Below are 27,550 nucleotides of genomic sequence, written 5' to 3'. Positions count from 1 at the left end.
TACAGAAAAGACTCCAACGCATCCAGAACGCCTCCGCCCGACTCATCCTGGACATCCCCCGTCGCAGCCACATCTCCGGCCACCTGAGGGACTTGCACTGGCTCCCCGTCAACAAGAGGATCACGTTCAGGCTCCTCACCCACGCACACAAGTCTCTCCACGACCTGGGCCCCAAGTACCTCAACGACTGCCTGACCTTCTACACGCCCACTCGCCAGCTACGATCCACCAGCCTCGCCCTCGCCGCCGTGCCACGCATCCGAAGAGCCACTGCCGGAGGCAGATCCTTCTCCTACCTGGCGGCCAAGACATGGAACTCCCTCCCCATCCACCTTCGGCTGACCCAGGACCACCTCGTCTTCAGGAGACAACTCAAGACCTGGCTGTTCGAGCAGTAACGGACCCCCCCCCAAGCGCCTTGAGACCCTTTCGGGTGAGGAGTGCGCTATACAAGTGTTATGATTGATTGTTTGATTGATTGATATTGTAATAAGTCAGGGCTTGCTATACCTCCATTTTCTTTCCTTTCCTTACATTTCTTCGATGCAATTCTAGGCCTTTTCCTGACCCATATAAAACTGGACAATTCTCCCTATGCTTTTTTAATCCATTCTATCTTGAATTCTAATGGAATAGCATTAGAGATGAAGGTATGCTTTGGTAAAATTGTCATTTTAATAAGGTTTAATCAACCGAAAAAGGATAAAGGTAAGTTTTCCCATTGCTGCAGTTGTTTTTTGACCTTAGAGGTAACCAAATCAAAGTTTACCTTTACTAATGAGGCCAGGCCTTGCATTAACTCGATTCCCAGATATCTAATCCTCTTTTTAACAAGCTCACTTTGTGAGTTTGTATTCCACTGCATTATTTCCGTTTTATGAGGGTTTATGGCGTAGCCTGAAACCATACCAAAATGATCTAATAATTTCCATATTACAGGTAATAATGATTCTATTTGGGTGGTGAAAATCATAAGATCGTCAGCATAAAGCCCAATCTTTTTTACCTAGTTATTACAGGAAAAAGCATGGATATCCTTACTTGCCCTTAGCTTAATAGCCAATGGCTCAATGTATATATTGATGAGAGATGGGGAGAGTGGACAACCTTGTCTTGTCCCTCTTCCAATTTGTACCATTTTAGATAAAGCGCCATTTACTAATACCCGAGCAATATGGTTCCTATATAAGGCTTTAAGTGCTGACCCAAAGACTTCCCCCAAATTAAAACGCCTGATCACCTCATATAGAAATAGCCAATTGACACTGTCAAATGCTTTTGCAGCATCACATGTTATTATAGACATAGGTTTTTTTTTGGTCAACGGCTAGATCTACTGTGGCAATTACTTTGTGTGTCAAATCCTCCAAATGTCTCCCTTTCATAAATCTCTTTTGGTCACTGTGAATAATTGTTCCCATCATGCGTTCCAACCTCTTATTGAGGATTTTTGTGAACATTTTGTAGTCACTGTTCAAAAGAGAAATCGGGCGATAAGATTCACAAATTCTTGGGTTTTTATTAGGTTCAGAAGGATGATTATAATTACGCTATCCCATGATGGCGGGGAGTCTTGTTTTGAGATATATAAAGAATTAAAAAGATCCAACAAAAATGGGCCCAAGGTTTCCCTTAGTAAACTGTATTTCTCATTTGGTATAGCATCAGGGCCAGCTGCTTTACTTTTTTTCAAATTCTTAATTGAGCTATACACTTGCTCTAATGTTATTGGGGCCGATAGCTCCTATCTATTCTCCCCACTCAATTGTGGGAGATTTATATCATCAAAAAAAGATTCAATCTGATCTTCATTATGTATTAAATCTTCCCTATATAGGTCCTGGAAAAAATGAACAAATTCCTGCTCTATTGCCTCATCTTCTGTTATTAATTCATCTGTGGATTGATTTTTCAAATCTTTGATATTATTCTTAGCTCTATCTATTTTGGATTTCCACGCCAACAACTATAATCAGTGATTCACAGTTTTGTTTTCACACTGTATATTTCGCAACTATTCCTTATTAAATTGTGCATGTCCGAATTAAAAATGTGCATCCATTATACATCCTAATACAAAACAGGGTGTTTGTCTTGTTAACAGTAGTATTAAGGGCTATTGCACTTTTTATGTTACATGTTAGTTTTTTTGTGAAATGTCAACAGAAAATAGCCCATAGCATGGCTCTACTCAGCAAAGGAGAACGTGGAAATTGAATTTGTATACTGATTTGTGAGAAAATGCCCCTTCTTGCACGTCACCGCCATTTTTTCTACCTTTTATTTCTGGTTTTATACTCTGAATATCTGTGCACTTTTGTGTATGTGCTCTGACTATTAAAACAGGTAATGACTAATCCCCGACTCACATATTTAACACTCCAGCAAGGCCACCGTGTCTGGTGTAGAAACTACTCCCGTAGCATGGAGAAGTAAATGTCACCTGTGGACAGCAGCACTTATTGTGCCATCGACTAGTGTAACAAAGAAAACTTGGCTTCAAGCTTACTGGTGTAGTGTGACTGTTGAATTTTAAACCTGCAGCCCAACCTGACAAATAACCCTTTAGGCAGCAGAAAACTCTTCTTTTGAATATAAATAAGTTAACTGAATGTAGAACTTGGAGAACACAAGGTATGGTGCATAGCATTTAATAGTGGGACATATAGAACTGAATGCTCCCATGTTCTTACTGTGACAAGGCCCCAAATGTTAGTTTCACTGTTGAAGACTCTGACTGTCCTTTAAGGAAAACTAGAGTACAGATTATAATATGAATTCTGCTATCTTAAGTTTAGAACCAGCTAAAAATATAGATCAACCATATATTTATTAAAAGCCAAATTCAATGAAGAAGTTGGATTTTTTATAAATATTTAGGAAAAGTAACTTTTTGAAAGTTAACAGTTCGCTGACTCAAGCGCCTCAAGACTAATTTCCTTTAGCTCTATAGCAGCTCCCTAGCCAGTGCTTGATGTTAGTAAGGTGTGACAACTGCTGCCTGAGCAGCAACAATGGCCTGGGAGTTGTTTTTCTTCACCTTGCAGGAGGTTCAGTAGGGGTGGACCCAGGAACTTTATTAATTTGTAAAGGGCCTGTCCTGTCACAAAAAAATGTAAGGTAAGGCCTAGGGAAGGCAATCCTTTGTCCTACCAGCCAGGTTGGCTCCAAACACGATTGAAGGGGAGCTATCCCAGAACCAGTTTTGAGTGATCACAGAGGAGGAGCCTGCTTTTCTCTAGCTACACCTTTGGGTGGACACACAGGCACTGCACAGGCTCTGCATATGGGATAAAGGGTTTCTCCGTCTTTATTATCTGATAGATACTTCTAGCTGCACATTCCATACCTCAGAATATGCCACAGGCATCAGACTGGATCCAGGAGTCTCCTTGCCCACTGGTAGGTGGCATTGATCGGCTCCGCATCAGCATTGCAGCATCATCTGCACCGGAAGTGGTGTGTGTGGTGCCTATATAGGCCCCGCCCCAGTGCGCTGATCACAGTTCCTTCTTTTACATGCCATTAGCTCGAATCCGTTTTGAGTTACCCTCTGTCATTTTTTGACTAGATTTTTTCAACCCTTTTATCAAGACTTCAACCAGTGTGCTTTTTTTCTCCACTTTTTCGGAATATGTCTCTAAAGGAACTAGTGAGTTGTAAGTCTTTTTATGTCTGTCACTTTATTTTGCCTTTAGTGCTTGGAGTTGCACGGATTGCAAGATTATGCTTTCTAAGCCAATCAGAGTGCGAGCCATGAAGCTCCTGGTTGCTCGACACATGACACCGTACTGCTCCATGTCCCAGTCATGAGGGTAGAGTTGCCTCTGGTAACTTTTTCCCAGAGGTTAGAGAAGAGCCAACCATTACCCTCACCCATGAGCTAATGCCAACCATAAATTTGGTACTCCAAGGCACCCTCCCATTGCACTTTCTGTACCTTTGGAAGAATGAAGGAAGAACTGCACCTGATGTTAAGACATGTGAGGCAACCTGAAGGTGTTTGCCTTCTCCCGCTTGTGCCCAGGACAGAGATGGACTCCGAGGGTCATCTGGCTGACCTCCTGTGTGGCTATACGGATACAAAAAGGTGGTAGAGGACCTTTTCCAGAAGCACCCTCTTGACCAGTAGCAAATGGGCTTGAACTGGGCCCTGGTGGTGGCTTCTGCTGAAATGAGTTGTGACAGGTTTCTTCTGCTTAGAGCTTCTCTACAGCTGCAAATCATTATCTGCTGGTCATCAGTTAGAAGGTACCTGACCTCATGGAGCTCATCATCAGATGCAGACTACAGTCATGTCCCACTAGTTCTGAGCTCCAAAAAAGAGACTAAGTTTGAACTTCCTTGGTAGCAAATGGGCTTGAACTGGGCCCTGGTGGTGGCCTCTGCTGGAATGAGTTGTGACCTCCAAGTGCTGTCCCTAACATAGACCCTTGTCTGTGTCTAACTAGAATTCTAAAAACAAAGAAGTAGGGACTTAGAGGTTCTTGAGGTTCCAACCAAGCATAGGACCAGGACCAAAGACCGAAGACAATTTACCTAACTCATGACTTCACTGTGTTGAAGAAACAGGTTTCTTCTGCTTAGAGCTTCTCTACAGCAGCAAATCTTTATCCGCTGGTCATCAGTTAGAAAGTACCTGACCTCATGGAGCTCATCATCAGATACAGACTACAGTCATGTCCCACTAGTTCTGAGCTCCAAAAAAGAGACTAAGTTTCAACTTCCTTGGATGCAAATTTGAATGTTTCCACTTGGAGCTCTACCTGCCAAAACCAATGGCTGATGCAGGACCTCATCCAAAGGCTATCCAACTTCGAGAGTACTTACTCAGATACAGCCTGCAACCTTGCCTCATCAGAGATTTCAACTTCCATTAAAGAGACTAAGGGCCTGATTTTGAGTTTGGCAGGCGGACTGTGCACGGACTCCATGACAGAGTACTTTATTGAACCTATGTAAGGACTGTATCCAGCAGATCTCAGTTATAAATCCTCCTGACTTCTGCTTTAGGTGCCTTGACTCTGGCTGTTCAGCCATAAATACAGTTGCTCACAAGGAACTCATTACAACAACAATTGAAGATTTGCAAGGAGCATTAATTTCTTGTGTCTAAATACAAAAAGAAGTTCGAGTGAATAAGTATAACATTCTAATGATATTGTTTCATTGATTGTAGTAAAGAATCAATATTAGAAGAGAAAAAGGGTACAGACAACAGAATTTCTGTTGTGCACACTTCAGCCGAAAATGGACGTATTTTTATTTTCAAAAACAGTATTTAGAAAAAGAATTCTACTGTGTATTCACACTACATACAAGTTAATATCAAAACGTGACGTAATTGACTCTGGCCATGACTCGAAGTTGAGTTTGTCATGTGGCAAGATGAACCAAAAGGCAATCCATGACCACGAGGCAAAGCTCACTCACTGTAAAATGAGGACGTCACAGTTCCACTCCCATTCATAAATAAACGGTGTTGGTATCCCGTTCAAAGTGGAGGGTTTTAATGTACTCTTGCTCCAAAGGTAGCTCTTTTGACCAGTCTTCATCAAAGTTAGAAAAGTAGAAGAGGATCCAAAAAAACATAACAATATGGTTCACCTACATCTTGCAACTCAAACCATTCAGAGTTGCATGGCGCACCCAGCAACTCTAAGTCACAAAGCATCTCTCCTGCAGTGGAGTTGGCTTCATTACTGATCTCATGTCAAATTTCTTTTGATCGGTTGGCAATGCCAGATCAGCTTCATCAGCTTGTTAGCTATGGGCAAGACCTTTGGTGCCTCACCAGATCCCACCGGAGCGCCTTCGGTCCTCATGGATCCACTATGGCCTCCAGCTGGTCTCCCATCAGCAGATTCAACCTGGATGGAAGCTGTGCCTCTCGACCTTGTCCCAGGGTCCATGCTGATGCCGTCTCTGGTTCTATTGAATCCGTATTCCACAGAGCCTCTACCTCCATCCTTGGAGCTGAATTCAACACCACCATTGCATGTCCAATGCCACTGACTCCATATCGACTTCAATTACAACGTTGCTGATCAAAGACTCGTTGTTTTATTGGCTTCTGAAGTCCATGCTTCTCTTCCTAGACTTAGGTTATATGCTCATTATGAAACTGGCTATTCAAGATAGGAGTTCATTTTAGATGAAGACAAACATCCCTTTGATCAAGGTGATAATTATGCCAATCTTCAGTGTTCAGAACACCTTTCTAGATATTGTCCTTGCTTCTCCAAACCCTACTATTGCCATTGAGGAAACAGCATATTTTGTGAAAGTCATCAGGAGAGCAGTACAAATTGCTGATTTTGTTCTGCTTACTGAGGAGGTTAAGATAACTCTCTCAACAGAAGTCTTGAACACAGTTCCAGTTCAGTGAGTCTCATGAGCGATGCATCCTGGCACAAGTTCATACCCTTTGTCTGTAACGAGCATAAGCATCATCATGTGTTGTTAGCCTCCATGGCTACATCCCTATGCGTATGTGTAACATCCCTTGCAGCAGTGGTAGGCACCATTCATATCTATTATGGATTGTTTTTTAAGTATACCAACCCTGGAGCAGTGGTAGGCATGGTACATGTATATTCTTGGATACCACCAAATGACAAATGGGATGCGCATTTGTGCAATTAGCTTCTTCAGCATAATTACTACAGGGTCCGGTACCAAGGGATACACAGGTGCCAAACGGGTGCCTAGCTTTATGGGCGGTGTGCCATTTCGCTACCACCCCTCCCTCCCGAGACCCATGGCGCTTGTAGCATTAGCGCCCCCAATAAACTCGGTTCCACTCTATCACAACGGAAACCTGATTTAGTGTTTTTTTACATAGGACATTTCCTTTTTAACACTAGTGACCTCAGGTCAGGGTGGGCCTTAGCGCGCCCATACCGCTGGGGACTCACTACACTCTCACTGGTCCTGACGAATGCCTGTATAATTACCTTCACATAGGCTGAAACATGTTGACCTCACAACGGGTAAATCTGGACTTTTAATTTAGGTCCTTTACCCTACACATCTTTTATACATATCCAATTGGCAAAACGAATAAAACTTTTTTTTACACAATTTGGATATTTTTAAATCACTTTATTCACATTGCACATTCCAAAAAACCCAGCTCCGCAGTAATCTGGTGTTGCAGCACACCAGGGTGGCATTCGGCCACTCCTAGTGGGGCCCAATGATGAAGCATGTCACCGACCAGATTGGTGAGTGAGGGCCTTCTATACAACCCAAAGAGGTTTTCTATATGGGTAATTCTGAACGTAGGTCACTATTACATGCGTGCTCATGTTTTGCCTTTGGCATGGCACTCCTCAGTTGTTTCTTTAATTACTAGAGCGACCATTTGCACGTGGACTCATGCATCATTACCATAGTTACGGCTGTTACATGTGTGCAGCATTACCATAATTGCGGGCGCTAGCAACATGTTGGAAACCGCCTCTGCATGTCTAAATACCTTTTAACATGTATCACGGGCTATTTAAGCAATAAAATGAAGAAAGCCATGGCTTAGTGTTAGAAATGGGGGTCTCTAATTGGCAATGGCTTTTCATTCTGTTCAAGTAGGGACCCTTATTTTAGTCAGGGTAAGGGGATTGCACAGCTATGATAAACCCTGCTCACCTCCCTTTAGCTTGGCATGAAGAGTCAGGCTTATCTGAGGGGCAATGTGTAAAGCATTTGTACAATACACACACGGTAACCCTGTGAAAACACTACACTGGACAACGCAGCAGTTTAGAAAAATAACTAATATTTATTTGAATAAAACAGGACCAAAATGACAAAAGTCCAACATACACGTATCAAGATATCACTTTTAAAAGGTTCAAAAGGAAAGTATGGATGCGTCACTTTTATCACAAAGTACCTGGGATGCATCAAAATCAAAGACGAAAACAGGTTCAGGGGAGGTGAGGTGCCGGAAAAGCAAAGTGATGCGTCAGTTCTTCACTCCCAGGGATGTGATGCATCAGTTCCTTAGTGCCAGAGGAGGTGATGCTTCAATTCCTTACTGCAGTGATGGGGAAGTGATGCATCGGTTCCTTACTGTCAGGGAAGGTAATGTGCTGGTCCATTACTGTGAGGGGAGGCGATGCATCAATCTTCCAACATGCATCCTTGGTTCCTTACTGCTGGGCAATGACAATGAAGAACTTGGTGCATAGGTGCGATGCGTTGAAAATCTGGATGCCCTGGGACAATGCAGCCATGGCAAAACTGGCACTGCATCGATTTTCCAGCCCCGAAGCAGGTGATGCATCCATTTCTTCAGCCGAATAGCAGGGCCTGTGTCGTAGTCAGAGTGAGTGCCATGGATGCCTTTGATGGTGCTCGGGACTTAGGCTGCGGCAATTATTCAGCTGCACGGCAGGCACTGAGGCGATTTTTCAGCTGCACTACAGTGATGCATTGCTTTTCTAGCCGCACTGTGGTGCTGCATCAGGAAAAAGAAGTACTGGAGGTCAATGCGTGGATTTTCTTGAGTCCTTTGCAGCAAAACCATCTCCAAGGGCCCGGAATTGGAATTGGCACCACTTAACAGGTCAGATCTCCCAGCAGAGGAGATCAGGAACTGCAACTGAAGTATTTGATGGCCCAGAGACGTCTTAACAAGAGGCAAGCACACACAAGCCCTTGGAGAACCCTGGCAAGCAGAATACAGAAATCAAGAATCCAGTTCTTTTACTGCCCACGACAGATGCAATAAGCAGTAGGCGAGCTCAACACAGCAACACGCTGAGTGACAGTTCCCCTCCTACAGCTTCTCCAGCTATTCTTTTTGGCAGAATCTCCTCTTAGTTCAGGAGTGTTAAAAAGTTATGGTGTAGCAACTCCAGTACTTTTACCAGTTCTGCCTTTGAAACAGGCAAACCTTAAAGGAATATCTTTGTAGTGCATAGGACCCTGCCTTTCCCTGACCTGACTCCAGGCACACTACGGGGGGTGGAGACAGATTTGTGTGAGGTCAGTCATAGCCCTATTCAGATGTCAGTGACAACTCCTCCCGTCACTCCCTCAAAAAGACCGATCAGCCTAGTGATGGCCCTTCAGAATTTGCAGGGCACACATCAGCTGTCTAGAGTGAATGCACAAACAGCTCAATTGTCACCCTCCCTCAGACTTGGATTTCACAGGCAGGCATAGGCACAGAATGATAAAGCAAGAAAATGTCCACTTTCTGAAAGTGTCATTTTCAAATTCGCAATTTAAAAACCAACTTCACAAAATGATGTATTTTTTAGGCCTGGACGGTGAACTCTGCTCCGTTTGCAGAGCGGATTTTGTGGAGTTTTCTGCACTCCGTGAAGTTCACTGAGTGTAGAAACTTCAGCTCTGCGTAGTGTAGTTTAGTTTTTGCCCCGCTCACGCTCGCTAACAGTAAGTTGGTCTACCACAAGCTGCAGCTCGCGTAGAAAATCTACCTGAGCAGAAGGAAGATAAGCACGAACAGCAGTTCGCACTGCACTCCGCCACTTGCATAACTCCGCTGAGTTTTTTTGTCACTTCACGGAGTTCTGTGTAGGGAAACTCCGCAAACTCCGCCCAGGCCTAGTATTTTCTAATTGTGAGTTCATGGACCCCAAACTTCAAATCTCCATGCCTTCCCAATTGGAAGTTACACTTGTAAGAGGTTATAAGGCAGATCCAATATTAACCTATAGGAGAGATAGTCCTTGCAATAGTGAAACACGAAACTAGGAGTATTTCCCTATCAGGATAGGTAAAACACACCAGTACATGCCCTACCTTTCAAATACCCTCCATCTGGGGCTTCCATGGGCCTACCTTAGGGATGCCTTCGGCATCGCAGTTTTAGAACTGCCCACATAGACACTGCAGTGGCAGGTCTGAGACATGGTTGCAGAGCTACTCATTTGGGTGGAACACAAGTAGCATTTGATTTACAGGCCCTGACACACACAGTGCACTTTACTATATAGACTTAACAGTAAATCAAATATGCCACTCATGGATTAACCAATCACCATTACAATTTAGACCGAGAGCATATGCGCTTTACTACTGATCAGCAGTGGTAAAGCGCCCAGAGTCGTAAAGCCAACAAAAACAGGTCAGTAAAAATAGGAGAAAGAAGGGAAAACATTTGAGGATAACCCCACAAATAGGGCCATTTCCAACATTTAAACTTGCAGCAAAGGAGCACTCACCTGGTTCCAGTCGTCTCCCATCCCGGACCGTGGCAGTGATCTCCGATCCAGTCTTCCTTCCTCTTCCACCCCACCATCTTCAATCTCCTGTATTCCCTGTAAAAGAAGAGCAGCAAAAATAATACATGTCACTCACACCATGCTAACTTTGCTGAGGCTGTAATAGGGCGTACATCAGGTAAAAGCTTTTCTCATTGTACTGCGCAGTGATTAAGATATGAAAGCTGCATATGGCTGTGTTTAAACTGGGGTGGCATGGTGAGCAAAAGAACGATGGATTTAACCCAGATCTCTTGACTGGGGGTAAATGTATGATTTATTCAGCATTCCGTCCATCATTTGTTTGCGTAGCACTTTTCACCCGTTGATTTATCGCCCCCCCGCCTCAGGACCAGCAGGAAGGTTTTTGGAGTCTCTGGGCCATGTTATCTCGCCCATTGTGTCCAAATATAGGCAATGCATGATATTGGGGGATTTTAATATTCACTCAATCAAACAACCGATTCTGAGACTATAAAACTCAGCGAATTATTAAGTATTTTTAATATGGCTCCTTATGTATCGCTCCCTACGCATGAAAAAGGTCACATTCTAGATCAAATTTTCTCGACTACTGCACTAGAACCAATCGTCCCTCTTCCAATCGTTATGTCAGACCATTTTCTGCTAACTTTTAAGATAGGAAAGGTTCTGGCCAAGTGTCAGTCCTACTATAAAAATCGGTAGAAAAGTTTCAGATCTTTCAATCAAATAACATCTCAGGCTTTAACTGCTATGCTTAGTCAACATCCTATACCAGCCAACAATAATTTAGAACATGATGTATCTTCTTTGGAAGACTGGCTCCAGGAATGTACCATGTCGTTAGCTCCCATTAAATTACGAGTGGCCAAACAAGGCAGAATTTTGGCACCTTGGTTTAATGAGTCCTTACGGAAAAGGAAAAGTGCATGTAAAAATTTAGAAGGCCTATGGAGGAAGAGCTTTGGTCCCATAAATAAACTTACATACAAAATGGCCTTGAAAGCCCATTATGTAAAAGTTTGAGCAGAAAAGAAAACGTTTTTGGCAGTAACAATTGAACAAGCTGACAACTACGCTAAAGAGTTTGCCGCTCCTAATACTTCCAAAAACTCCTTTTCCCCTTCTGATGTTTGGACAAATGAAATTGCATAATACTTTTAAAGGAATATCAAAACCAAACGGAACTCTTTCAGTAGCTTCCGACAGGGCGGGGTTAGTGGTACTGTTAGGCTTCTCCCCATATGCCTCTCTACGGAGAATACCCTTCTGGAGTTCTTGCCCATGCTTATGGCCACCTCACTTAAAATCATGAAGGCCCTAAAATCCGGATCCCCTTTCCGACCCTTGCCCAGCAAAAACTTTGGCATCAATTGCTGAAGTAATAAATCCTGGTGTTAATCGGACTTTGAATCTTTCTCTGTCCGAAGGAAGGATGACAGAAAATTGGAAGCATAGGAAAATTCTTCCACTTTTAAAAAAAACATTAGCTGATCCCTTGGTAGGTAGCAATCACAGATCCATATCACTTCTACCTTTTTTCTCCAAGGTCTTGGAGAAATATGTGAATACCATCATCACAGATTTTATTGAGGTCAGCCAGGTACTTCACCCAAGTCAATCAGGTTTTAGAGCAAACTTCAGTACAGAAACCGCTCTATTGGAAATTTCAGAGACGGTCAAAGCCACTCTCGACAGAGGAGGAAAGGCGGTGCTGATACTATTAGATCTGTTGGCGCCCTTTGACACGGTGCCACATGATCGCCTCCTTCATAGATTGAGGGAGAGCGGTATTGGGGGCACAGGGCTCAGATGGTTTACTTCCTTTTTGGATAACCGCCAACAAACAGTCTGGGCTCCTCCTTTGGCAGCCCCCATTCCTTCATGGAATGTAGGGGTCCCACAGGGTTCCGTTTTAAGCCCAACCCTGTTTAATATATATATGGCCCCTCTTGCTCCTTTAGCTGAACAATACGGGGCAAAAATTAAATCATACACAGATGATATGCAACTGCTATTCACCTGTGAGAAGGATGAGGTGCTTAATGATAATGAAATCAATGTCTGCCTAACCAAGGTGTTTGACTGGTTTAGGCAAAATCAGTTGCTCTGCAACTCCGACAAGTCATAAATTATCTTTTTCTGTCTCACTCCTGGTGACGAGTGGCGTCAATGGTGGGCAAAAAATGTATCCCCACCTGAGAGACCAGTCTCCACCGCAAAAAATCTAGGAGTAAGGATGGACTCCGACATGACTATGAAGTCCCAGGTTCAGTCAGTTACTGGCACCTGTTTCAGGCTTTTAAAAATGATGAGGAATTTTCTCCCTCTGCTTCCTATTCCTCATAGGAAAAACGTGGTCCAGGCCCTGATCATTTCAAGGTTGGACTACGTAAATGTGTTGTACCTCGGCCTTCCGGACTACTTATTGAACCGCTTGCAGGTAGTTCAAAATGTGGCAGCTAGGTCTGTGCTTATGTTTGGACCCAGGTCACACATGTCTCCCCACCTTAGAGCCTTACACGGATTACCAGTGAAACAAAGGATCTGTTTTAAATCTCTGGTCCTAACTTTTAAGGCCCTAAATAACATTGGAGCCCCGTATATAAGAAACAAAATTCAGCCCAACAAACCACTCAGAACACTGCGATCATCATCTCAGCAGTTGACAATTGTGCCTAAGTGTTTGCTCCTTTCAAGTAGTAGTGGCTAAGTGGTGGAAAAGTCTCCCTTTTTCCCTCAGACAAGAACGTGATCTTCTCAGCTTTAGGTGAAGACTAAAGACCCAGCTTTTTCAACAGTAGTGCAGTTTTGTTGTTCTTTCATCTATTCTGTTCTGGGGTCAAGATAGCACCGGGATACTCCTTGGAGTAGCTGTGCACTTAACAAATACTTCCCTATAAAATAACATAACTGTGCCACTGGATTCAAGGAGCCTGGCTGAAGAAGGGTAACAAATCTTGAAACCAGTCCCAGCTTGCTTGTTTCCGGTCCAGGGAGGACCTGGTCTGGCAGTTCGGTCTGGACTGTTCCCATGAGGCACAGGGTCAAGACTGATTTGCATATGGCTGGGTCCAAACTGGGGTGGTGTAGTGGGCAAAAGAACAATGGATTTAACCCAGATCTTTTGACTATGGGAGAATGTTTACATTGTCAGCATTCCATCCATCATTTGTTTGCTCTAACACTTTTCGCCCTAAGTGGGATGAGTATGCCCAGACGTGGGTCCCTTGCTCACTGTGCCACTGGATTCAAGCTAGCTTGGCTGAAGAAGGGTCACATACCCTGAAACTGGTCCCAGGATGCTTGTTTCCGGTCCAGGAAGGACCTGGCTTGGCAGTTCGGGCTGGACTGTTCCCATAAGGCACAGGATCAATACTGATTTGCATATGGCCAGGTCTAAACTGAGATGGCATTGTGAGCAAAAGAATGATGGATTTTACTCAGATCTCTCGAATGGGGGTTAATGTTTGGATTTGTTCTGCATTCCGTCCATCAATTGTGTGTCCTTTGCTTTCTCATCCCACGTCACAGGGTATGCCTAGACATGGGTCCCGGGCTCACTTTGCCACTGGAATCAACCTATCCTGGCTGAAGAGGGGTGAAACCCCGAAACTGGTCTTAGGATGCTTGTTTCTGGTCCAGGGAGGACCTGGCTTGGCAGTTCCGACTGGACTGTTCCCATGAGGCACAGGGTCAAGTCTGATTTGCATGTGACTGGGTCCAAACTAGAGTGGCGTAGTGGGCAAAAGAACAATGGATTTCACCCAGATCTTTTGACTGGGGGAGAAAGTGTGCATTGTCGTCATTCCGTCAATCATTTGTTTGCTGTAACACTTTTCGCCCTAAGTGGGATGTGTATGCCCAGACATGGGTCCCTTGCTCACTGTGCCACTGGATTCATGCTAGCCTGGCTGAAGAAGGGTGACATCCCCTAAAACCGGTCCCAGGATGCTTGTTTCCAGTCCAGGGAGGACCTGACCTGGCAGTTCGGTCTGGACAGTTCCCCTGAGGCACAGGGTCAAGCCTGATTTGCATATGGCTGGGTCCATACTGGGGTGGCGTAGTGGGCAAAAGAACAATGGATTTAACCCAGATCTTTTGACTGGGGGAGAATGTTTGCATTGTCAGCATTCCCTCCATCATCTCTTTACTGTAATACTTTTCGCCCTAAGTGGGATGGGTATGCCCAGACATGGGTCCCTTGCTCACTGTGCCACTGGATTCAAGCTAGCCTGGCTGAAGAAGGGTGACATACCCTGAAACCGGTCCCAGGATGCTTGTTTTCAGTCCAGGGAGGACCTGGCATGACAGTTCGGTCTGGACTGTTTCCATGAGGCACTGGGTCAAGACTAATTTGCATATGGCTGGGTCCAATATGGGGGGGCGTAGTGGGCAAAAGAATAACGGATTTAACCCAGATCTTTTGACTGGGGTAGAATGTTTGCATTGTCAGCATTCCGTCCATCATTTGTTTGCTGTAACACTTTTCGCCCTAAGTGGGATGTGTATGGATGTGTATGCCCAGACATGGGTCCCTTGCTCACTGTGCCACTGGATTCAAGCTAGCCTGGCTGAAGAAGGGTGACATACCCTGAAACCGGTCCCAGGATGCTTGTTTCCAGTCCAGGGAGAACCTGGCCTGGCAATTTGGTCTGGACTGTTCCCATGAGGCACAGGGTCAAGACTGATTTGCATATGGCTGGGTCCAAACTGGTGTGGCGTAGTGGTCAAAAGAACGATCGATTTAACCCAGATCTTTTGACTGGGAGAGACTGTTTGCATTGTCAGCATTCCGTCCATCATTTGTTTGCTGTAACAGCTTAGTATATGGTGCACACTTATTTAAGTGAGGCACCTTGCACTTAGCCAGACAAACCTCATGGTGATTTCAGTAACCCCGGGCGGAGCAGGCAGGGTTGCTCTACGCGGAGCTCTACGGATTTGGGCAAAAAGTCTGTGGAGCTCCACTCCCCACCTCCCTCCCCCGCAATAAATATTTTAAATACAAATTACAATTAACATATGCACAGTCCTACCATGATGGTCATCTGACAAAGGGAATTACGGCGAGGAGGAGGAGGGCAGCGTGGAGATGCCATGATAAAGGTAAGCGGGCTTTTATTTTACTTTAATTGTAATTTTTATCTAAAATATTTATTTGCGTGGGGTGGGAGGCGGGAGGGTCTGGGGCTGAACTCCGCTCCGCTGCGGAGTTGATAGTTTACGCAGACTTTGCGTTCTCCCCGGAATGCTGTGTATGCAAAAATCCACAAACTCCACCAGCAGAGCGGAGTTCATGGCCCAGGGTTAGATTTCAGTGGTCCGTGAAAACCATAGGAAGCTCTCCAAGTGGTGGCAGTGCTGAGCAGTCACCACGCTCATCTTGAAGGAATGTAAAGCAGCAAGTTTTACCACATTGAACCGACAGTGTAGATTAGATGAAAAGAACCACACAGTGTTTTATAAAAATAACTCTATTTATCATGCAACACAATCACTAACACATTGGTATATCTCCTACCTGGAAATATTAACACAATTCACAAGAATACTTCAAAATAATCAGGTAAGTAGTACAAATATTTACTGGTCTCCAGGGAGAGACCAAACCATATACTAAGAACATGTAATGTGAACTGCAAAGGAGAATGGGACTTAGACCAGAAGACTCAAAGGAGCTGGGGACACAATGGACCACCCAAGGTAAGTTACCAGAAACCCCATGGGCTGTGTGCAGAGTGGAAACTCAGCCGCATGCCCAATGGAAGTCAGTGGAGAAGTCACGGTCGCAGTTTTAAAGAAGAAGGAACCTTCCTGGAGGACCCAAAGAAATCCTTTGGAAGATAGAAGGTTGGAGAGCCACCCCACCAATGGATGCACCAGGAACCAGGTTATCTGCACCAGGTGAGTCGAGTGAATAGTGGTGAAGTGACATTGGGACCTCTCATGGCCACAATTGAGAGACATCAAAGAAGATGCCTCTGGAGAAGACTGTGGAGGAGTCCAGTGGAATCCAAGGATGGATTTGTGAAGTGAAGAACCTGCAAGCAGAGGGGACAGAGTCTATGCCACCTAGAGGTGACCAGAAGGCACGGACGACGAATGCCCGCTGATGTAAGGAGGTTCCGAAGAGACAACTTTGACCTTGTCGCTGCAACTATGAGGACCTGGCGAAGCTGACGAAAACCAGCAGCTGTGCACAAGCTGTCCCACATTTTTGTCTAGGTGGTCGGTGTCTGGCGGGAGTACCAACTAGCCTTGGTAGCCGCAATGAGCGTGGAAAGCGAAGAGATTCTGCCGTTGGGACCAGCATGGTCCAAGGGACTCCCCAAGTGCAGGAGAGTCATAGCTGGCCCCAAGCAAGCAGGCGAGCCCACTGAAGCTAGTGAAGACCCTTAGGAGGACCCACATGCCAAAGGGCCAGGAGTCCATGAGGACCTCAGGTAGCTCAACAAAGATGGAAGCCCATGGTACAGAGGTTGCAGAGAGGATGCTGATCTTGGGAAGATGAGGTACTGGAAGCTAGAGCTGTGCACAGGGGTTTGAACCCAGCCGCTATGACAAGGGATACTGTCCTCAAAATGGCTGAGAAGACAGTTCAGGCCACCAGGGAGCTGCAGAACCAGCACATGGGTTGCTAGGCCTTTGGAAGTTTGTGAAATGGCAGGAGTAGCAGACCGATCAACTTTGTTGCAGTGACTTCAGATGTAAGGGATTGACTCCTTCACTCCAAGGGAGATTACTTTGGATGTCCTTGATGCCCACAGTCCTTTTGGAGAACCTGGAGGAAGCACAAACACAAATGATGCAGAAGACTTGAAGAACAGTGAGACCAGGAGCAGCAGGAGTCTTCCTTGATGCAGTCTCACTTCTAGTTGAAGTCCTTCGAAGTCCAAGTGTCCAGACAGTTGAAGATTGCCTTGGTTTCAGAGGTGAGTCTTCTTCCATGATGAATCTAAGGACCCACCCACATGGGAGTCCTTAAGTAAATTAGGAAAAGGGTTGGAACAACTCAGGGCCCCTCCCAGAGGAGGGGCTGGACAGAGAGGAGGATACACCCCTGTCCTTTGTCCAGTTTCTCTCCAGAGCAGGAAACAAGGGTTCCTGAAATGGCTGAAACTCGAGTATGAAAGGAGCGCACCAAATGAGCCCTTTAAGGCAGTCTGGTGGCACTGAAAAGCGCCCTACTCCATCCCAATACACCAAATCCTGTCTGGGAGGTGTTTACACGTCCATGTGACAGGAAACCTATTGTTCTACCTTCGCCTGCTTGAGCTCAGCTCAGCAGCAGAGGGCAGAACTGTGTCTGTGGTCAGCAGATTTGGTGCAGCCACTATATAGTTAGACATCTTGTAATGACTGATGTCCACTACATACCTTAAGATGGCTGACCACACTTGCAAAGCCTGTAGAATCGACTACGGGGTTTGTAGAGGTGTCCCACTCATGCCGGGGCACCCTAACACTTGTAACCAAGCACTCTATCATTAGGACTAAAGAGCCTGCCGAGGGGTGGCTAATAGGTTTTACGTGCAGTATCTGTTGTGAGGTAGCAAGCACTAACTCACACAGGCTGCAATGGCAGGCCTGTAGTCACAGTTTAAGTGGCCTCCCTCTGGGTGGCACAATGCATGCTGCAGCCCATAGGAGACCCTTGGTACCTCAGTACCATGTATTAGGGACTTACAAGGGTACACCAGTAGCTAATTGTGGAGGTAGCAAACTAATTACCAGAGCCAATTTAGGTGAGAGAGCACAGATGCTTTGGTTTTGATAAGCACGAACCCAGCAGACTAAGTCAAAAACACACTGACACCAGGCAAAAAGTGGGGGTAACCATGAAAGCATATCCTACTTTCCTACAAAATGTCAAATCAAAACTGCCTAAAACTATGAAGATATTTATTACTAAAAAACAATTTCTTAATGTTGTTTTCATATGAGGAGGTGTTCTTTTCTTTCTTCCTCCTATATCCTATTTTTTCTTTTTAATAAAGTTTTCCATTAACTGAAGTCTGTTTTTTTGCATGATATTAGCAATTTCTCCTTTTTCCTTCAGAGACTTCTTGCTTCTGTGCCATTTGTTCACTTTTATGCATTGAAGATATTGTTAACACTTTTCTACTAAAGGTGGGATGTTTCTGAAACATTTTCATATGCTATTATATTATCCATAGATCTAAGCATTTCCTTTTTTCTGAAATCATTTGCACCTCAAATATTTGCGCTGTGTAGGATTTGTTTTTTATAAATTCTTTTTTGTCAAAAATATGTATTGACTGGGGATTCTCATTTCAGTGAGAAACTGTATATTTTTTACAACATCCTCTTGTGCTAATTTCCTTTGAATATTATCCAACCAGCTACAATCAGAATTTCATTGGGAGCTGTCTGTTATAGCATCTTTTTCCTCAAATGACATGAGTACTTAGGCCGGTGAAAAGGAATGCGTTTTTAGAAAGAATCATTAAAAGTGTAGTAGAGAAAATTACCTGCCTATGCAGATATGTTTTTTTTGTTCTAGGAATCGTCTGGCACTTATCAGGAGGATCAGATGCCAGCTGAAAAGTCCACTCTGGAAAAGGTAAATATTTACAGCTAAAGCGTGACCATTTGTGAGTACATTACAGCATTTAGAAAACATGTGTAGAGGCTAAAACCTATCTAGTTAACTTGAAATATCTTATTGAGTTTGATCTCATTGACCATTGTTAACATCAAGTCAACTTCATTGAGTAAATTAAACCTCCAGCTGTATGTTCTCAGTTACATTTCCATAGGCCTTGAGAAATTAACTGAGCAAGAAAAAGCCAGAATTAATTATAATGAAGCCCTTGTTGAAAAGTATGAGGTGGACTGGAAGCTCAGGCATGACTGTTCCTTTTGGTGCACGATCAAGGGTGATCTGCATATTTTTGGTAGGTTTTTAATGTGCACTTGTGATCAAAAGAACTGAGGGCTGGACTGGTTGACTCAAATATTGAATAATGACTGAATTATGGAAGGTATTTCAGCCATCACTTATTTTTATGCTTGAAATTTTTCACAGACCTGCATGATGGAACATGCTAGACACATCATTTGTAGTACATAGAATTATAGATGGGTAATAGGAAATAACAGAGAGGTTTTTCACCAAGGATTCTGAGTGACATCAAACGGACAGTGAGAGATTTCAACTACTACACAGGGGGAGAGGAGTAATGGGGAGCCATACATATCTGATAGTGATATCTAGCCGCGGATTACTTAAATTTGAACCTCCCCTGGCATCAAACTGGATCCGGAAATTTTTCAGCAGTCACTCTGCATGCCAGGGGACGGCGCCTTATGGCTCCGTGATGATGTCAACTCCGGTTGTGACATTGGTGGGGTCATATAAATCCGCTCCGTCGGAAAAGCAGTTCCTCAGGCAGTTTTTTTATGCCTATTTCCGCAGGTTTTGTCGGTGGGAACATTGTGCCTTTCTCCAGTGTTGTTAGACTTTAAGCCTTGTGGGTCCTGTACTCAACAAATGTCGGTTACAGACCGCATTCCATTTGAAAGTTGTGTTTGGGAGAAGATTGCAGCTTCTTCCAGAGACTGAAGCGGTACATGCTCATGGAACGCTATATGAATGTTGCTGGCTCTACATCTGTTTCGGTCCTTTGAGACTTTGCAGTTTCAGTCTTCTTCTCATGCAGCAGTCAGTTCACAAGGCCATTCCAGGAGCTGGAGCCATTCTCCAAAATGTCGTACTTCAGAAACGTCCAAGTGTATGCAAAGGCATTTAAAGTCGCAGCACCTACTTCACCGCATGGAGACTCCGTCTCCCACTACTTCTCCCGCTCGTTGGTTGAGGAGGCCATTTGCGATGCTGCCTCACGTTTCCCCATCTTTCCAGGAGCTGGGGTATCGATGGCCTAGGTGAGGTAGTATTATCACTCTCTAGATCTCATCTTTAGGGCTCCACCTTCCACTGGAGTACCCATGGGCGCCAAGGAGGTAATTGGAGCCATGTGGGTGGGTTCTTCCTAGGTGTAGGTTTAGCCTTTTGAGTCTTTGGGTCAACGCCAGTCTGCTTCCCAGCGAGGTAGTCAGGACTGCTTATTATGTGATGGATTCCTTTACTGCATATAGCAATTTGTTCCATGGATGTGTGCTCCTTTTTAGGTCTCGCATAGGCAGGGCGCATGCGCTGCCTCTGCGAGGCATCACGTAATCTGTATACTTGGGAGAAACTCTGCCTCTTGCCAGTAGTTTCTCCTGCCGCTTGCCATTCATTAACTCTGACATTTATTTTGTTAGCGGGCTTATGGTTGGCTTGCGGTCTAATGCACACTTCTGTTTTGCTTCCCTTCGGCTGGAAGGAGCACCGACCAACTACAGTTTTGTTCCGCTGCGCGGCGTTATTTATTCATGTAGAGACTACTGCCTTGTTTGTCCCATCATGCAGTCTCTCTGTTGCACCCACATGACGGATTTTCATCTGGGGAGCAGTGCTTGTGCTGACACTGCTCCCACTACACCCGAGAAGACCTCCTGCCACTGCCCTGCGGCTGCTCCGTAGCTCCTGGGCGGCGCAAGACCATCAGCTTCCCCTACTCTGCCTGTGCGGCGAGGTACTCCATAATGCCTCCGGGATTGGACTTGGAGCTGGCGACTCCGTGAAGCACATGCGGTACAGGTAGGTGGGGGGCTGGGGCTCATTAAATGTCTGCGTTAGCCACCTGAGACTTGCTCCTGATACCTGGTTACAACCTGTAAGTCACAGGGCCGAGGGTGGGCAGTTTAGTCATTGCATTAGCCTGCTAATTATCTACAGCGCCATAAGTCCCAAACTGGGGAAGAATGTGCTAAAGACAAAAAACTGCTATCTGTGGGAACACCTATGCTAGGCATGTCCGGACAGGTGTGTGTAGATGAATTTCAGTTTTTGAGATGGGTTCCGACATAACCAAAATAAGTTAATTCCGGCGCTGTTTGCACAATGGTTGTATGTGCATGCTTTCAGACTGCACCTAAAAATGCTCACAAGTAAAGATTGTGGAGTTGTCTATACAATATAAAAGTGTAAAAGTGTGTGATACTGGACAGCTTCTACACTATGGAGAGTATGTTTGTATGCAGGAAAATACTGCATGAGGATGTACGTTTTCCAAAAAGTTTTCAATTATTTGTGCTCAGGATTTTTTTGCGTGTCTTGGGTGCATACATTCTTCGAAGCACACAGTATAAGGGTCTTATGAGTACTGTGGAGCATATTATCAACAACGAGCGATTTTTATCGCTAAAGAAGCTTAGCGACATTTTTTTTATCGCCAAGCATCGCCGGATTTAACGCAGAGATAACGTGCTATTAGCAACGTTTATCTTCAATGCGATAAAATAACCGGTGATAGCGGCGAAATGCGTGAATATCGCTGGAAAACCAGCGATATTCACGCATCATCGCCAATAGGGTCTTAGCCCGAATATCCACCTCCCATTGGATATAATGGCTAAGAACTGGTCTGATCAGGCCTAGTTTTTAGCGATTTTCGCGCTTAGCGCAATTTTTTTTATCGCTTTGCCTGCCTTGCTAATAGGCGATAGCGACATTAGCGACTGCTTTCAGTCGCTAACTGGTTCGGTACGCCCACTTTGCATGTCATTAGCGATAAATATCGCTGACATGCAAAGTGGACCCCAAACCGGACGCTATTGCCTAAAAGCTGTCAGTAACTGATGTTAGCGACAGCTTGCTAATAGGGCGATGATTTTGCCTTCCTTGATAATATGCCCAAGTGTTTGTAGGTATGTTTTCTTGCTGTGCCTCTAGGCGCTATGGGCTCTTTGGTGTTTTAATTTGAAGCATGTGAAAGGCGCTGGATCGACAGCAGTAGAGATCGAGGGAGGCAATGTTTCTCCCCAGAGTTCTGCTGTAAATGCCCACCTCTTATGAGTGATGTAAGTGTCCAGATATTGTAGGTCTCTCTGCGTTAAATGTAGTGATAAACTGAGTTGATTTCAGTATTTTGACGGGTGCTGTCATGGTTTGAAGTTGTGAAGCATCCTGATGTGTTAAGTGTTTTGAATGACTGGTCTTCTATGAATCTACAGTTTGGTTATTTTGATGCTGTGATTATTTTGAGTGGTGAATGTTGTCTGACTTTTCAAAGTGCTCCGAGTGTCCTGGTCTGTGAAAGCCTATCCACCCACCCACTATTTAGGAAGAGTGTTTTGATGTTGTAGTCAGGGCCGGCTCTAGTGCAGTTCGACAGCTGCCACCGCTCCGGGTGCTGACTTTGTGTGGGGGCGCTAATTTGATGGTTTTAAAAGCACCTGCTGCTGTTTTCCTAGACTTCGGCAATTTTCAGCCACCAATAAAAATGTCAAAATAACAGCAGTGATTAATGTACTTCTTAGAGGGAGAGATCGAAGTTTTGTGCAATGGAAGTTTCTACTCATCGTTAAGCGACGCAGAGGGTTTCTATGCCTGCTGCAAAGAACGTGCAGCTCACGAAGTGCATATAATGTAATGTAAATAGGTCAGTGGGTTACTACTTTTGTCAGAGAGACCATATTGTTGCAAACTCTTTATGAGTTAAACTCCTAATGTAGAACAGTGAGCAAGTAACTGTTATCAAAGATGCATGCAAACTGCAGGGTAGAGGCTAGTGCGTCATGATTTGCCCCCAGTTTTTCATTATCCTAATGTTGCAAAATGGGTTCATTTGGGTAGAAATCACTTATTATTCTTATTAAAGAGAACCCCCTCCATCCTAGGTGCTAGGTTTTACATTCTAAGTTTCTGATTCTCCTGACCAAGCACTCTTAAACGATCCTGCCTACCTGTAGGGATGACCTGTTACTCCTACACCTCCTGTCCTCTGTCTTATGTAGCATTTCCTATACACTGATTTACACACTTATGATTGATTGTCTCTATGTAATCTGTGTGATGTAAAGTGTCTGACACCTTACACTGATAGGAGTGGCGCTATAAAATAAATGAAATGCATCTGAGACTGATGCTGAGGTTATGGAGGCTTGAGGGGCACTATGAAAGGATATTTATGAAGGAATCCGCAGTGGAGGTAGTCATTGGGGGTGCCGACAAGCATTGTCTCACTGGGCGCCACCAGCACGAAAGCCGGTCCTGGCTGTAGACATCTACATTTGTGAGTTTAGAGGTCAGTTTTGTAACATTTTCATGTTCTTTTATCTATCCGGCAAAATAACGTTTGGACAAATGCAACTACTGCAGAGGTCTTTATGAAGCCAAGCCTCTCACTCAAGCTCTCATCTTTATAGAATTAAACTAATGAATACCTTAAACAAATGCGAGACCTATTGCTTTTCCAATGCTTTTTCTCTTTGACAAACATCAGTTTGCATTTTGTTTCTCAATCAGTTTTTACTTTATCCTCTTCACTCCTTTTCTTTTTCACCCTAGTTTCCTTGTATTTTCCAGAAATTTAACCTTTCCCATATATTTATTTCTCTCAGTTTTGCACACTCTCTATCGCTCTTTCCATTCTTCCTCTTTCTCTTCTCTATTCATCTCTTATAATTCTTCCTCTCAAAAATGTTCAATGCAATAGGTCTCGCATTTGTAAGGGTTTGAGCTATTGGCATGCCAATGCCTTTTATTTATGTGTTTTGAAAACCTGCAAATGGTGCGTAAACACACACTTTGTACTTATAGTCCTTGCCTACGAGACGCAAGGCTGGCAGTACGTGCTCCTCTTTTACTGCCAGCCCTGCTTCTCTAAGCAAAGACTATAAGTACAAAGTGTGTGTTTACGCACCACTTGCACATTTTTAAAACACATAAATAAAAGGCATTGTCATTTACAATGGCAATAGCTCAAACTCTTGCAAATGCGCGACCTATTGCATTGTAAATGCTTGTTTACTGGAGACATTACTTTTTGCAATTCAAAGTGTCAGACTGGTATTCTTTTGAATACTTATTGTCTTCATTTCCCCCATTTTTAGGGCTCGGCCTACGTCCCACGAAGTGGGCGTGGCTTGAGTCCTTTTGAGAGTGCTGCAAAAATGTAACCTACGAATTCCAGAGAAGCTCGTGAATTTTGCCATGTTTTTGTGCCAGCTGCATGGCAATTGGTCCTCGAATGCCTGTGCTTTTAAAAGAGAGCACACAATAGGCCATAGGCGGTAGACTAGCTCCGTCTATTGCATATTGTGTGCGGTTACGAGCAGCAGAAGGCTATATATCTTCAATTATCTCGGCGTCACGACCGAGATAATTGAAAACATATGCCTGCAGTGGCGCGCGCACGCGAGGCTTTTTTTTTTCATTTCGTAGTCGTTTTATGATTGTTGCTGAGCTGCAACCCACACTATATTGACAGATGGGCACTCCTCAGTCCAAATTGTCACAATGGCACCCGAAAAGAGACTATAACCAATAAATACAATCAAAGATAATATGGCTGGCTTCTAAGGTGCTATGGCATGATGCGAAAGCACATTAAAGTCGGCAGAAGGGGGGGCGCGGCTAAGCCGTGGACCATAATGGCCGCATTGCATTGAAGCTCCGCTGGATACACCAGAAAATCAGCAAATATCCCCCATTAAACATGACCACACCATAGCAAGAACAGAACCGCCAGACATACGAATGTCGCCTGATTTCGACACTGGCTCCAAACTGCTGATCGCCGCATGGAAGACCGCGATTCCCGACCCCAACTGCATCCTATAGCGCAGGACAGGCCCGGAGGAATGGACACGACTTGAGGAAGGAACTGTGGTGTGGTGATTGTGCTGGGAGCGTGGCGATGCCTTCTGCCCCCTCCTCAGTATATGTAGATCTCAGGCAGGCAGTGCAGTGATCCGTTTGATCGTTAGCCCGCAGTTAACATGTGCGCCACCTCACTGTGCACAGCTCCACGTGGATAGTGCCCGCGCGAGCTCACCGAGCGCGATCCAGTCGATTGGCTGAGGTCCCTGAGGGAGATAAGTGGGGTAAGATGTCACCGGAGCCTAGGTGCCTCCCCCACCCTTGATGATTCGACACCTCAGCGGCCTGTGCATTCACCAGCAACGGGCCCCTCCAGGATTACAAACCTGCCGTTGGGACTGGCAAAAACACCTGAAACACTGCACCAGCACTGGTCTCTATTAGCGCACAGACTCCAGGCACAGCAGCTACAATACATAGCAGGCTACATATTCAGTACCGCTAGCCTGACATTAAAAAGAGTGCCAGCTTGACTGCGCCCATCTTTGGTGTGTCTCTGAGGCTGCTTTGGGCCACACAGTCATTCTGGACCCCTGCTGTTTCCAGAAGCCGCTGCGCTCTCCCCTGTGATTGAGCCACCCCAGTCTACAGGCAGTAAAACGCCAAATCCGCCACACCATTCCCTTGGCGCATGCATAAAAAGTCGCTCTACACCAGTGACCCGCCCCAGCTGCTGACCCTGGCCCACATTCTTCAGCGCACGAGCGGCATGGGCCGCAAAGACCCGAAACAGAGGACTGTTGAGTGCAGAGTGCTGTGTGCTGTTGAGTGCAGAGTGCTGTGTGCTGTTGAGTGCAGAGTGCTGTTGAGTGCAGAGTGATGAGTGCTGTTGAGTGCAGAGTGCAGAGTGCTGTTGAGTGCAGAGTGCTGTGTGCTGTTGAGTGCTGTGTGCTGTGTGCTGGTGAGTGCTGTGTGCTGTTGAGGGCAGAGTGCTGCTGGGGGCAGAGTGCTGTTGAGGGCAGAGTGATGTTGAGTGCAGAGTGCAGAGTGCTGTGGAGTGCAGAGTGCAGAATGCTGTTGAGTGCAGAATGCTTTTTAATGCAGAGTGCTGTGTGCTGTTGAGTGCAGAGTGCTGTTGAGTACAGAGTGCAGAATGCTGTTGAGTGCAGAATACTGTTGAGTGCAGAGTGCTGTTGAGTGCAGAGTGCTGAATGCTGTTGAGTGCAGAGTGCTGTTGAGTGCAGAGTGCTGTTGAGGGCAGAGTGCTGTTGAGTGATGTTGAGGGCAGAGTGCTGTTGAGGGCAGGGTGCTGTTGAGGATAGAGTGCTGTTGAGGGCAGAGTGCTGTTGAGGGCAGAGTGCTGTGTGCTGTTGAGTGCTGTTGAGTGATGTGTGCTGTTGAGGGCAGAGTGCTGTTGGAGGCAGAGTGCTGTGTGCTGTTGAGTGCAGACTGCTGTTGAGTGCAGAATGCAGAATGCCGAGTGCTGTTGAGGGCAGAGTGCTGTTGAGTGCAGAGTGCTGTGTGCTGGTGAGTGCTGTGTGCTGGTGAGTGCTGTGTGCTGTTGAGGGCAGAGTGCTGCTGGGGCAGAGTGCTGTTGAGGGCAGAGTGATGTTGAGTGCAGAGTGCAGAGTGCTGTGGAGTGCAGAGTGCAGAATGCTGTTGAGTGCAGAATGCTTTTTAGTGCAGAGTGCTGCTGAGTGCTGTTGAGGGCTGTGTGCTGTTGAGTGCAGAGTGCTGTTGAGTGCAGAGTGCTGTTGGGGGCAAAGTGCTGTTGGGGGCAGAGTGCTGTGTGCTGTTGAGTGCAGACTGCTGTTGAGTGCAGAATGCAGAATGCCGAGTGCTGTTGAGTGCAGAGTGCAGAGTGCTGTTGAGTGCAGAGTGCTGTGTGCTGGTGAGTGCTGTGTGCTGTGTGCTGGTGAGTGCTGTGTGCTGTGTGCTGGTGAGTGCTGTGTGCTGTTGAGGGCAGAGTGCTGCTGGGGGCAGAGTGCTGTTGAGGGCAGAGTGATGTTGAGTGCAGAGTGCAGAGTGCTGTGGAGTGCAGAGTGCAGAATGCTGTTGAGTGCAGAATGCTTTTTAGTGCAGATTGCTGTTGAGGGCTGTTGAGGGCTGTGTGCTGTTGAGTGCAGAGTGCTGTTGAGTGCAGAGTGCTGTTGAGTGCAGAATGCTGTTGAGTGCAGAATGCTTTTTAGTGCAGAGTGCTGTGTGCTGTTGAGTGCAGAGTGCTGTTGAGTACAGAGTGCAGAATGCTGTTGAGTGCAGAATTCTGTTGAGTGCAGAGTGCTGTTGAGTGCAGAGTGCTGAATGCTGTTGAGTGCAGAGTGCTGTTGAGTGCAGAGTGCTGTTGAGGGCAGAGTGCTGTTGAGTGATGTTGAGGGCAGAGTGCTGTTGAGGGCAGGGTGCTGTTGAGGATAGAGTGCTGTTGAGGGCAGAGTGCTGTTGAGGGCAGAGTGCTGTGTGCTGTTGAGTGCTGTGTGCTGTTGAGTGATGTGTGCTGTTGAGGGCAGAGTGCTGTTGGGGGCAGAGTGCTGTGTGCTGTTGAGTGCAGACTGCTGTTGAGTGCAGAATGCAGAATGCCGAGTGCTGTTGAGGGCAGAGTGCTGTTGAGGGCAGAGTGCTGTGTGCTGGTGAGTGCTGTGTGCTGGTGAGTGCTGTGTGCTGT

General features: G+C 45.4%; 1 protein-coding gene across 8 annotated transcripts in view; it reads left to right on the top strand.

The window, feature by feature from the left end:
• LOC144780983 (uncharacterized) overlaps positions 1 to 27,550 on the top strand; it is a 1,867,627-nt gene that overhangs the window by 899,677 nt on the left and 940,400 nt on the right. For all 8 annotated transcript variants that reach the window (XM_078659579.1, XM_078659581.1, XM_078659578.1 and 5 more), the window contains one exon: positions 18,745 to 18,804. In XM_078659579.1, the coding sequence (XP_078515705.1) occupies positions 18,745 to 18,804 (60 nt within the window). The remainder of the gene's footprint in view (positions 1 to 18,744; positions 18,805 to 27,550) is intronic.

The sequence above is a fragment of the Lissotriton helveticus genome, chromosome 9 (genome assembly GCF_964261635.1).
Source record: "Lissotriton helveticus chromosome 9, aLisHel1.1, whole genome shotgun sequence".
Classification (NCBI taxonomy): Eukaryota; Metazoa; Chordata; class Amphibia; order Caudata; family Salamandridae; genus Lissotriton; species Lissotriton helveticus.
The sequence above is the reverse complement of the archived record's forward strand: the minus strand, read 5'-3'. Positions and strand labels throughout refer to the sequence as shown.